Here is a 13,083-nt window from a genome sequence, read left to right as displayed (position 1 = left end):
AGTTAAGAAAAGATAGTCCTTAATGGTGCAGAAACTGTTGAAAGTGCTGCAGTCAGTAATCTCTCCACATACTGCACTCTCAAAACATGTACAAGCTGTTCTTAGCTCGGAGCAAACAGAGCTGTTACTGAAAGCAGTATTCTACCATCTGCCTCACTGCTTCTACCACCTGTTTCCTATTCACTCTGACTGCCAAATTCTGAGATCTGACAGTGTCCTGTGGGCTCCCTCTTCCTTGGCAGCACCTGGTTGATACGTCTGTGCTGCTTCTCACTTACCATGCTCCAAGATGATGAGCTGCGCACTGGCCCGTTCATTCCCTACATCGTTCTCTGCCACACACTGATACAGACCTTCATCAGATTTTACCAGACCAAGAACCTGCAGGTTCCGCTCATTCTGAAAAACAGAGAAAAGGAGCAATGCTTAACATTTCCTGCCACAGATTTACCACGCTGGGAAATTCCTAACCTTTAGTATTTCATGCTCTTTTGAGACGAGGGATAAGGCATAATATTGTGGTAGAACAGAGAGGAGTTTATTTATTTCTGCATTAAATGTGGATTACGGTACTCAACACCTAACAATATTTCATTATTCAAAGAGCTATAATGCTCCATGATAACAAAAGTCAATAAAACCCTGCAAATTAAAGCCCTAACAGACTCAACAATCACAGAAGAGAAAGAAAGCTGCAACAGTCACCAGGAATTCAAGAGATTCAACTCCATTGAAAGAAGATATCGGGATGGTCAGACATCCAGCTGTTCTGATCGAGCAGACATGGCAAACACTAGCTTTCCAGCAAATGGAACCGAAGGTTCCCACAAGCATGCACAGTCAGCAAGCCACACACAGTAGAACCTTCCCAGGCTTGTTTGCCAGAGCGTGCTGAGTGAGATGACCAGGCAGGAAGGGAGGAGTTGTACTCCAACTGGTCTCAATGCTCTCATGCTGAGGTACAAATGAGGGAGGAGGGAAATCAGCCCAGGCTGCCTGGTCTTGTTCACTGATGGTGATCCCAGATAATCTATGTTTATGGGGACAGCAGGTCTGTAAAGGATCAGGCACTCAACATTCAAACGGCCCATCAAACACAATGTCCCTCTCAATTATGAATATGAGCCAAAGGCAGGTATATGGAGTTAGGCCACTGAATGGCCAACCAGGCTTGAGGGCCGAATGGCTTATCCCTGTTCCTACGTCCTTGAAAGGTGCCTTAAGGTGGGAAAATGAAAATCAACACACAATTCCAACGGTAGTCATTCACATGTTCTTTGTGTTTTTACAAAACAATGTGACAAAGGCATGAAGAGTTTTAGCAAAAGATTACCTGAAGGAAATTTGATTCAGAAAATTGAGCAAGTGGGATTGGCTGAAGGACAGAGTTCCTGTGCAGGAGCAAAACAACATCCATCTGCTGTTGCCCACTTTGAACCAAGAACTGTTCATCATTGATTCAGTCCTAACCATACAGGCCTATCCACATCAGTAGTTACACTCATCCTACTTCACACTGACTTGTCAAGAATTCAAGAGATATACAATTGCGCCCAGAGGAGAGGCACTAGGTGTGGCTGTCCAGCAGGACAGTCTATGTGACTGCTACATAAATATTTCTCACATAATAATACAATTAAAAGTATATACTATTCCCCTCCACCAATACTCTCATGGCTAATGTCAAGAGGAATCCATACGAAACACATAAAAGCAGTAAATACTGTCAACCAGAAGACCTCATGCATTGCTTACTTGTGGATATTATGTTTGTTCTGTTGTCATAGATGTTAAAACTATCATAAGCATTTCTGTCATACATTATAGCAAATACCAGCAGGAAACTAGGCAGGAAATTAAAGTCATGTGAATTTTTATTGTTCCAAGCTCACTGTGGTGAAAATGTAACTTTCTGTGCCTCACATGTGGCATTAAGAGGCCAAATCTGTGCCAGGCCTTTAGTGAACAGCACAGGATGTAACACAATCAATGGCAGCACAGACAGAAAGCGTCAGCTGCCCTGGCTCAGGTTTATTCTGAACTTAATGCTGAGTGAGGCAAGTAGCATTTACCCAGGAAAAACTAATGGAAATGTGAGGGGTTCATTTAAAGTATTTACTTACAACAATCTTAAAATAGTCACTGGGGATGACCATGTCCCCATTCTTTATCCACTTCACAGTTGGCATTGGTGACCCTATCACTTCGCATTCAAACACGATGTCCATGGACTCATGAGCATAAATGTTTGCTGGACGCTTCAAGAACTGCGGGGGAACTAAAACAAAAGAAAATGGAGTGATGAACACACAAACGACAAATACTGCCCCAACCATAAGCTTCAGCACATACAGGATAGTGGAACAAGCTGTGCAATCACTGGGATTTTAGGAAAATGTGTGAATTTTTCAATTACCACCATTGAAACTCAGCAGTATAACTGCAGGATCTTCCCCCAAACTTGGATCATGTTTGATGAGTACTCTGAGCTGTGTGACACTAAGGTGAAATACCGAAGGTTGTTATATCACTGCTGTTAGCTTTTGTAGCAATTTAATGTGACAAATTAAGACAGTCACGTATAGAATAGGTCATATATTAGTATGTGTCAAGTGCAGGCTTCCTATGTTCCCAGCGAATATTGATTTTCAGCTAAATAAACTGGAAGACACCTCCACTTAGACTGACTCAAACAAGCGCATTCATCAGAGAGTAGAAAACTGTACATTATAAAACCATAGCAAGAATTAACCAAGTCCCTTGAAAATCAAGCATTTCTCAGATCCCCTTTAATCCAGGTGACAGGAGTCTCACACACAAACTAGAAATTCAGTTGGAACCCTGCATCACTTTCTTAAGCGCTCAGCAGTTCTGGGCCTTCCTCAGAATCAAGGACCTTGGAGGGAAATCTCCCCAAATAAGCAATCAGAAGCCAATAGGTCTACATGGCAAGCGGTGGTGATATTTGTTGGCTGGGCACCTACCAGAGGCCAAACCTCAGTGAGAGATCCATGCCAATGGTGAGCAAGAGAGGGATGGGACTTAGGCTGCACTGCCCCATTCCTTTATGATGCCAAGTTCCTCAGTAAGGATTGAAAACAAGGGATATACCTCTTTCTGCCCTCACAGGGAGCCCTCACGCAACCCCAACTGGTTTACTCTTCATGATCCATGCATTTACTTGTGGTGATGGGATGAGGTCTCTCAGAAGACATTAACCCAGACCTAATCAAGGAGGGAAGGTGGCAGGCTTTTACAAGCTGTAAGACTGTGGAATGTAAAAGGCAGTCGGACAAAGAATTCCATTTCAGGGAGTAGAAGTCAGTAAGAAATGGACTGCAATGAGCACTACCCTGACTTCCATTTGTTTACCAAAAAGAACAGCTTTTGAGTCAGAAAGGACTACAGCAGAGAAAAAGGCCCTTCCGCCTATTGAGTTTGTGCTGGTCAAAAACAACCACCAATCTATTCTCATCCCATTTTCCAGCATATGGCCCATACCCTGTATGCCTTGGTAATGCAAGTGTACATCTAAAAACTTTCAATGTATTCAGAGGATTTCTGCCTCTTCCACCCTTACATGCAGAGAGTTCCAGATTCCCATCACCCTTTAGCTGAAAACATGTTTCCTCGTATCCCCTCTAAATCTCCTGCCCCGATCTTAAATTTATTCTACCTGATCACTGATCAATCCATCAAGTGGAAAAGCCCCTTCCTGTCTATGTCCCTATATAATTTTATACAGCTCAGTCATGTTCCTCCTCAGTATTCTCACTGCAAGGAAAGCAACCCCAGTCTGTCCAATCCCTCTTTCATAACTAAAACTCTCCAGACCAGGCAACGTCCTGGTAAATCTCCTCTGCATTCACAGCAGTGCAATCACATTGCTCCTATAATGTAGATTCCAGAATGACACACAATACTCAAAACTGTAACTTATACAAAGGTTTTATATAGTTTCAACATAACCTCCCTCCTCTTAAACTCTATGCCTCGTCTAATAAAGGGAAGTGACCCACATGCCTTCTTAACCACTTTACCTATCGGTCCCGCTATCTTAAGGGACTGGTAGAGATGTACATCAAGGTCCCTCTGATCTTCGGTGCTTCTCAGGGTCCTACCATTCATCACATATTCCCATGCCTTGTTTGTCCTGTCCTTGTACATCATTTCACATTTATCCAGGTTGAATTCCATTTTCCACTGATCAGCCTGTCTATATCCGCCTGTAATCTAAGCATATCCTCCTCACTATTCAACATTCCAACAATCTTTGTATCATTTGCAAATTTACTGATCAACCCTCCTGCATTCCAGGAGAAAGTGAGGACTGCAGATGCTGGAGATCAGAACTTAAAAATGTGTTGCTGGAAAAGCGCAGCAGGTCAGGCAGCATCAAAGGAGCAGGAGAATCGACGTTTCGAGCTTGAAGAAGGGCTTATGCCCGAAACGTCGATTCTCCTGCTCCTTTGATGCTGCCTGACCTGCTGCGCTTTTCCAGCAACACATTTTTAACCTCCTGCACTCCAGTCTAAATAATTTATATACAAACAGATTGGGCCCCAACATTCTTCCCAAAGGAACTTCTCCTGAGGCAAAAACAGCGGAAGGACTGTGCTGCCACACCAATGCCCCAACCACCCCTTCTTATGACCACCACTTGCCCCCAGTGTAACAGAGCCTGCAGTAGCCATATCGGTCTTTACAGCTATATACGGACGTACCATGAGTGTGAAAGGGAGTCATCCTCATCTGCAAGGGACCACCAAGGAGGAGGATGGACATGGCTTCCAGTCACAAAAGCACCCCTTGCCCATCAACCTCTGCTTCCTGCCACTCATCCAATTCTGCATCCAATTTGCTGAACCTCCTTAAATCCCCTTTGCTATCAGTCTCCCATGCAGGACTTCATCCAAAAGTCTTAGCGAATGTATTGCCCTCATCTACACATCTGGTTACCTTTTCAAAAAACTCAAATCAAACTTGGTCAGATATGATCTCCCCTGAACAAAGCCACGCTGACTGTTACTAACTAATCTCCGCCTCTCCAAGTAGAGATTAATTCTGTCTTGCAGAACTATTTTCAACAGTTACCTCACTACTGAGGTTAGTTTGACTGGCCTGTACTGTGAGTGCGAGAGTGAGAGTGAGTGTGTATATAAAATATACATCTCTTGCTTTCTTCTTGAATAATAGTACCACATTGGCTGTCCTCCAGTCCTCTGGCACCTCCCCTGAGGCTAGGGAGGAATTGAAAAGTATTTCCAGTGCCCCTGCTATTTCCTCCTTTGCCCCACACAGCTGGGATACACTTCATCCAGCTCATCTAGATTGATTTTCACTTACTTTCCTTTCTCAAATATTACGCCTGAAGAGGACACTGGGAACCCATGGACTTCCATTGGATTGGTGCATGATTATAGTTGAAAAAGAACTACAATTGTTTTCCATTGCCTTTTGCAGGACAGCTGACCAGGAACCTCTACTGATCTTATCATCTGCTATACTGGAAGGACTTACAAATTGACAATCACCCTGTTTGGCCATGTTATGAACACATCTTCATTGGCCATCAAACACTGAAATGGGACTTGAATCTAGTGCTTCTGGCCTTAGTTGACTAGAAACAAACTATACCATCATTCAAGCATTGCTGAAAACCATTCTGGGTTGAAACTTTTTGTCTTTCATTCACCTGGGCCATCATAGAGGTACCAAAATAAAGAGAAAACAACATGCATAATATTTCAGAGTAGACAAGTGGTTGACAAGTGGACTCTGATTGATGGAGGTGTTGCTATTGAAAATTCATCAGTTAATGATGGCTGATAGTTAACTGTGAAGTTTTGTTAAAATTTTAAACAAGGCAGATTGACTCTGACTGGTTAAGGACTTGCCCTCAGAAATTAACCAGCAAATGGATGTCATCTATTTTGTTGAATTGAAATAGGTCAGCATGTGCACGTGTCCTTTCTGAATAGAAAGACCAAAGTCCTGTGTTTTAGCATATGGAACTTCAAACACAGAAAGGTGTGCTACACCGAGAGCCTGACTGAAAATCCTAAGTTGATAGACAGTGAAGCAAGAGATCGATCTGAGACGGGTACAGCTGAGAACAGAAGTGAGTCAAACAGTCAGGGCAGGCAGGGACAAGGTAGGACTAATAAATTAAAATGCATTTATTTCAATGCAAGGGGCCTAACAGGGAAGGTAGATGAATTCAGGGCATGGTTAGGAACATGGGACTTGGATATCATAGCAATTACGGAAACATGGCTCAGGGATGGGCAGGACTGGCAGCTTAATGTTCCAGGATACAAATGCTACAGGAAGGATAGAAAGGAAGGCAAGAGAGGAGGGGGAGTGGCATTCTTGATAAGGGATAGCATTACAGCTGTCCTAAGGGAGGATATTCCTGGAAATACATCCAGGGAAGTTATTTGGGTGGAACAATAATGATGGAAAAGGATAGACCAGATCTAAAAGTTTAAGTTCTAAATTGGAGAAAGGCCAATTAGGCAAGAACTTTCAAAAGCTGATTGGAGGCAGATGTTCGCAGGTAAAGGGATGGTTGGAAAATGGGAAGCCTTCAGAAATCCAGAGAATCCAGAGAAAGTATATTCCTGTCAGGGTGAAAGGGAAGGCTGGAAACTATAGCGTATGCTGGATGACTAAAGAAATTGAGGGTTTGGTTAAGAAAAAGAAGGAAGCATATGTCAGGTACAGACAGGATAGAACGAGTGAATCCTTAGAAGAGTATAAAGAAAGTAGGAGTATACTTAAGAGGGAAATCAGGAGGGCAAAACGGGGACTTGAGATAGCTTTGGCAAATTGGATTCTCCTTAATTCTAAGGGGTTTTACAAATATATTAAGGACAAAAGGGAGAGAATAGGGGCCCCTCAAAGATTAGCAAAGCGGCCTTTGTGTGGAGCCACAGAAAAAGGGGGAGATACTAAATGAATATTTTGCATCAGTACTTACTGTGGAAAAGGATATAGAAAATATAGACTGTAGGGAACTAGATGGTGACATCTTGCAAAATGTCCAGATTACAGAGGAGGAAGTGCTGGATGTCTTGAAACGGTGAAAGGTGGATAAATCCCCAGGACCTGATCAGGTGTACCCGAGAACTCTGTGGGAAGCTAGAGAAGTGATTGCTGGGCCTCTTGCAGAGATATTTGTTTCATCGATAGTCACAGGTGAGATGCCAGAAGACTGGAGGTAGGCAAACGTGGTGCCACTGGTTAAGAAGGATGGTAAGGCCAAGCCAGGGAACTATACATCAGTGAGCCTGACCTCGGTGGTGGGCAAGTTATTGGAGGGAATCCTGAGGGACGGGATGTACATGTATTTGGAAAGGGAAGGACTAATTCGGGGTAGTCAACATGGCTTTGTGCATGGGAAATCATGTCTCACAAACTTGATTGAGTTTTTTGATGAAGTAACAAAGAAGATTGATGAGGGCAGAGCAGTAGATGTGATCTATATGGACTTCAGTAAGGCGTTCGACAAGGTTCCCCATGGGAGACTGATTAGCAAGGTTAGATCTCATGGAATACAGGGAGAACTAGCCATTTGGATACAGATCTGGCTCAAAGGTAGAAGACAGACGGTGGTGGTGGAGGGTTGTTTTTCAGACTGGAGGCCTATGACCAGTGGAGTGCCACAAGGATCGGTGCTGGGCCCCCTACTTTTTGTCATTTACATAAATGATTTGGATGCGAGCATAAGGAGTACAGTTAGTAAGTTTGCAGATGACACCAAAATTGGAGGTGTAGTGGACAGCGAAGAGGTTTACCTCAGATTACAACAGGATCTGGACCAGATGGGCCAATGGGCTGAGAAGTGGCAGATGGAATTTAATTCAGATAAATGCGAGGTGCGGCATTTTGGGAAAGCAAATCTTAGCAGGACTCACACACTTAGCAGATCCTAGGGAGTGTTGCTGAACAAAGAGACCTTGGAGTGCAGGTTCCTAGCTCCTTGAAATTGGAGTCGCTGGTAGATAGGATAGTGAAGAAGGCGTTTGGTATGCTTTCCTTTATTGGTCAGAGTATTGAGTACAGAAGTTGGGAGGTCAATGTACAGGACATTGATTAGGCCACTGTTGGAATATTGCGTGCAATTCTGGTCTCCTCATTATCAGAAAGATGTTGTGAAACTTGAAAGGGTTCAGAAAAGATTTACAAGGATGTTGCCAGGGTTGGAGGATCTGAACTACAAGGAGAGGCTGAACAGGCTGGGGCTATTTTCCCTGGAGCTTCGGAGGCTGAGGGGTGACCTTATTCAGGTTTACAAAATTATGAGGGGGCATGGATAGGATAAATAGACAAAGTCTTTTCCCTGGGGTTGGGGAGTCTAGAACTAGAGGGCATAGGTTTAGGGTGAGAAGGGAAAGATATAAAAGAGACCTAAGGAGCAACCTTTTGACGCAGAGGATGGTACGTGGATGGAATGAGCTGCCAGAGGATGTGGTGGAGGCTGGTACAATTGCAACATTTAAGAGGTATTTGGATGGGTATATGAACAGGAAGGGTTTGGAGGGATATGGGCCGGGTGCTGGAAGGTGGGACTACATTGGGTTGGGATATCTGGTCGGCATGGGCGGGTTGGACCGAAGAGTCTATTTCCATGCTGTACATCTCTATGACTCTATGATAGTCCATGTTTTTCTTTACACACTCAGGATAATCCAACTAATATTGTCCAGAATCATATCTAATGTTGGACACTGTCAAAAGTTTTGCAGGCATGGAAGAGTTGGGTATGGTCAGTACCTGGCTTCTTGCGAACATCAAAAGCAATATACCATTTGATAAGTAGTCTGGAACATACCATGTACAACATAGCATCAAACTAGTTCTGAAATTTACATTCAACAAGTTCATATTTTTGTTTCTCCTTTACCCTGGTATCTCCTGCGAATTGTCCGGATGATTAAAAGACAAAAAGCTTTAACCATGTGTTTCTCAGCAAAAATAACAGAAGGAACAAGGGAGGGAGGGAGGTGATGGCCTAGTGGTATTATCACTGGACTGTTAATCCAGACCCAGGTAATGTGCTGGGGACCCAGATCCAAATCCTGCCATGGCAGATGGTATAATTTGAATTTAATAATATCTGGAATTAGGAGTCTAATGATGCCCATGAATCCATTGCAAATTGTCAGAAAGACCTATATGGTTCACGAATGCCCATCCTTACATGGTCTGGCCTACATATGACTCCAGACTCACAGTAACGTAGTTGACTCTTAATTGCCCTTCAGACAATTAGGGGTGGGCAATAACTGCTTGCCTAGACACTGAAACCCTCATCCCATGAATCAATATAAAAAAATCAACTGAGGAAGAGGTTTATATGGGGTTTTCTGAATCTGTGAATTAAGATGGGCTAAACAGTTTCATAACTGTAGACTTATTACTGAACATTTTTATTTTATTACAACGTGAAATAAATAATTTGTTTATCAACACTTGCAGAATTAGTTTAAAGTCAAGTCACCGTTTGATGTCTCTCTAATAGGTAAACTACAATAAACATGGGAGCTGAGTCCATGGCTTCATCCTTTACCAAATCTTCATTAAACTCAGTTGCATCTTAATGACTGGCACAGCCTGTTGCTATAGCTACTAATTACTCATCACTTATATAAAATCATTAGTGTCTGAAACAGCTGCAATGAGCAAATCACAAATCCAGTTAGATGTATCTGTATGTGGGAGCTGTTATGGTCCAAGGCACCTGGCCTGAAACCACACTGGGATTGTTAGCTGTTTGATGGAATAGGTCACTTTAGACTGTACAATGCTCATTTATTTGAACAATTTGTCAAGAATCTTAGATCATTTGTCAGACTTTACCCAAAGGTGGCCTATTGGAGCAGGGAGCAAAATACAGATCAGCTTCACCCTGTGCTCATTTCAGGGAGCAAGTGTGCACCCGCCACACAGAAGGCAGACTTAGGTATTTCTGCAAATACATAGAGCACTGCAGCTGGTTTGCCAGTTCAAGTCTTTGGTCTATGCACTGATTCAAAGATTAGATTGTTGTAAACATTCATTTTTAAAACTGATATAACCTCCTCTATCGAGGTTTCTTTCCAGTCAGGTTAGGAAATTTGCTAATAACCAGATTGTGAATCACACTCCTAACACCTGACAAATTGATCAAATGTCACCAGGTGATTACATTACACAAATGTTCAGCACTTCATTGACCAAAAGGCCAGATTATGAAATCACCAACAATTCAACTAAAGTGAGCTGCAGACACAACCTAATTACTCCAGGTGGATTCAATCATCCTCTACGTCACACATGTGGAAAATACACATAAAACTCAGACATTAGAGTCAAACTTCGGAAACATCTCTTTCACAGGGAGTGCAAAAGGGTGAATGAACAAAGGTCGGAAGCGTGACTAAAACTGCAACAGATACAACAGACTAAAAACTGCACTTTAATCTTACACAGGGACAGGAGAGAAAATAAGGAGCAAATCACATTATTTACTGATCTGCTCACCTCCTGTTCTCAGGGCACTTCCTCTACTTTCTAGGAACATAGCTTCACTTTTTTTATTTGTCCATGGTATGTGGGAATCGCTGGCTCGATCAGCATGAGTTGGTCATCCCTAATTGCCCTGGGGAAGGTGTTGTAAATTGCCTTCTTGAACTGCTGCAGATCTTTGGCTTTAGGGACACTCACAATGCTATTTGGGAGGGAATTCCAAGAGTTTGATCCAGCAACACTGAAGGAACAGCAAGTCAGGATGGTGCGTGTGTCATTAGCGTATGAAAAAGGGTTGGTTTAAATTTCTAAAGTTCTAAAAGATCTAACATTCTGGAGTTATATTTTACCAGGTACCATGGCCCAAGCCCCATCCCTAGCTAAAGGCCAGTCGGGCTTGGGGGAACCTGCCCACAATGACAGCTGTCCCTCAGCAGTTTAACACTGGGAGCTAGCTTTATTGATTCAAAGTGGGAGTAACTCCCACCTAACACAACAATTAGCTAGTCAGTAATGTGGTAACTCTAATTCGAGAGTGCCACTGGGACAACAGGTGGTCACCAAAATTAAGGAGGCACAACATCGAGGGCCAAAGTTCTCTGAGAGCGGTACCTCAGTTGGAGAAGTGAGTGGTCAAGGAGCAATATGGGGACCAAGTTCAAGAGGCTATGAGAACAGTTAAAGGAGCAGAATGGGGTGGTACCAATGAATCCAGGCAATTCTCAGACAGGATTCCCACCCTCTAACTTGGCTAAGTGACCCCACAGCCAAAGCTGCCTGCTTCCCACATGGCCTGGGCTTCGCCTCCCCACAGCTAAATTACCAGCAGTGGGAGGTAGCCCTTTAGTGGCTATTAACCAACCACCTCAGGCTTTGTTAGGCCTAAGGGCAAGTGGGCCAGCCAAGAGCTTCACTACAACATGCAACATTTCAGACAGGTCACGGTGAGCCAGCTGCTGAATTTTATGTTGTACTCCATCTTCAAACAAAAGGAAGGGGAAGAGGAAACTGCAGCCCCTAAAGATAGCTTCTATGAAAGGCTCAACATTTAAGTATTGCTTTAATTGCTGTTTTGTGCAGAGGGAGTTTCCAGTCCCCAGTGACCACATCTATTCAGCATAGTTACAAGCCTTGATATTTAACCAAATTACCAGATTCATCAAGCAACACCATGCCTGGGGTGAGAAGGTTTGATAGATGGAATATAATGTATCAAAGTCTGAGGTCATGCCCTTTGACAAAAAGAATAGAGGAACTGAATATTATTTAAACGGAGAAAGACTACACAAAGCTGAGCAAGCACAGACGGATTCTGGGGTCATCTTCTGTGAATCACAAAAAGTTAGCATCAAAGTTCAGCAGCTTACAAAAAAGGCAAATGGAATATTAGTCTTGATTTCAGAGGATAATGTTGCCACAGTCCTCCTGACCATAAGGTTGCTATCTCATTAAAGAGATGATTGGTAGCGGTTTAACACGAGGGTTACCAGTGCTTTCGGTGAGGGGAGATGTTGAGACGGAGAGTCCTTCATGGTAACTTCTGCCGGTGTGGGATTTGAACCCTCACTGCATCACAAACAGTCTATTCAGCCAACTGAGCTAACCAACCACTCATTACAATGGGAATGCAGTATACAATTCAGAAAACCTTGCTAAAAGTTATACAAAGCACGGGTCAGACCACAGTTGGAATATTCTGAATTGTTTTCTAGGAAAGATATCCCGGTATCTGGATCCAGGTATCCAGGTATTGGAGGCAGTCCAGGGAAGATTAACAAGATCATTTCTGGATAGATAGGGTTTCTCTTATGAGGAGAGTTCGAGTAGGTTGGAGTTGTATTCACTGGAGTTTAAAAGAATGCGAGGAGACATTATTGAATCATACAAGGTTCTTAGGGCACTTAGGGAACAGGGTTGATGATGAAAATTTGTTTGTCCTTGTGGGACAGTCTATGACCAGAAGTCAATCTCAGAATAAGAGATTGCACATTTAAGACAGAGATAAGGAGGAATTTCATCTCTCAGATAGTAATGAATCTATGGAATTCTTTACAGAGGGCTGTCGAAGCTGGGTCATTAAGTATATTCAAGGCTGAGACAAACAAAAATTCAATCAGGAAGGGAATCAAACGTTATGGGGAAAAGGCTGGGAAGTGGAGTTGAGGATTATCAAATCAGCAAAGGTCTTGTTGAATGGCAGAGCAGACTTAATGGGCTGAAATATATTAAGGACAAAAGGGTAACTAGAGAGAGAATAGGGCCCCTCAAAGATCAGCAAGGCGGCCTTTGTGTGGAGCCACAGAAAATGGGGGAGATATTAAATGAATATTTTGCATCAGTATTTACTGTGGAAAAGGATATGGAAGATATAGACCGTAGGGAAATAGATGGTGACATCTTGCAAAATGCCCAGATTACAGAGGAGGAAGTGCTGGATGCTTTGAAATGGTTAAAGGTGCATAACTCCCCAGGACCTGATCAGGTGTACCCAAGAACTCTGTGGGAAGCTAGAGAAGTGATTGCTGGGCCTCTTGCTGAGATATTTGTATCATCGATAGTCACAGGTGAGGT

The 13,083-nt window shown here is 43.1% G+C and overlaps 1 protein-coding gene across 3 annotated transcripts in view; it reads right to left on the bottom strand.

The window, feature by feature from the left end:
• Nucleotides 1-13,083, bottom strand: part of LOC122542519 (neogenin-like) — a 211,329-nt gene that overhangs the window by 65,694 nt on the left and 132,552 nt on the right. For all 3 annotated transcript variants that reach the window (XM_043680345.1, XM_043680346.1, XM_043680347.1), the window contains exons 13-14: nucleotides 2,124-2,278; nucleotides 279-399 (exon numbers count right to left, since the gene is read on the bottom strand). In XM_043680345.1, the coding sequence (XP_043536280.1) occupies nucleotides 279-399; nucleotides 2,124-2,278 (276 nt within the window). The remainder of the gene's footprint in view (nucleotides 1-278; nucleotides 400-2,123; nucleotides 2,279-13,083) is intronic.

The sequence above is a fragment of the Chiloscyllium plagiosum genome, chromosome 40 (genome assembly GCF_004010195.1).
Source record: "Chiloscyllium plagiosum isolate BGI_BamShark_2017 chromosome 40, ASM401019v2, whole genome shotgun sequence".
Lineage (NCBI taxonomy): Eukaryota > Metazoa > Chordata > Chondrichthyes > Orectolobiformes > Hemiscylliidae > Chiloscyllium > Chiloscyllium plagiosum.
The sequence above is the reverse complement of the archived record's forward strand: the minus strand, read 5'-3'. Positions and strand labels throughout refer to the sequence as shown.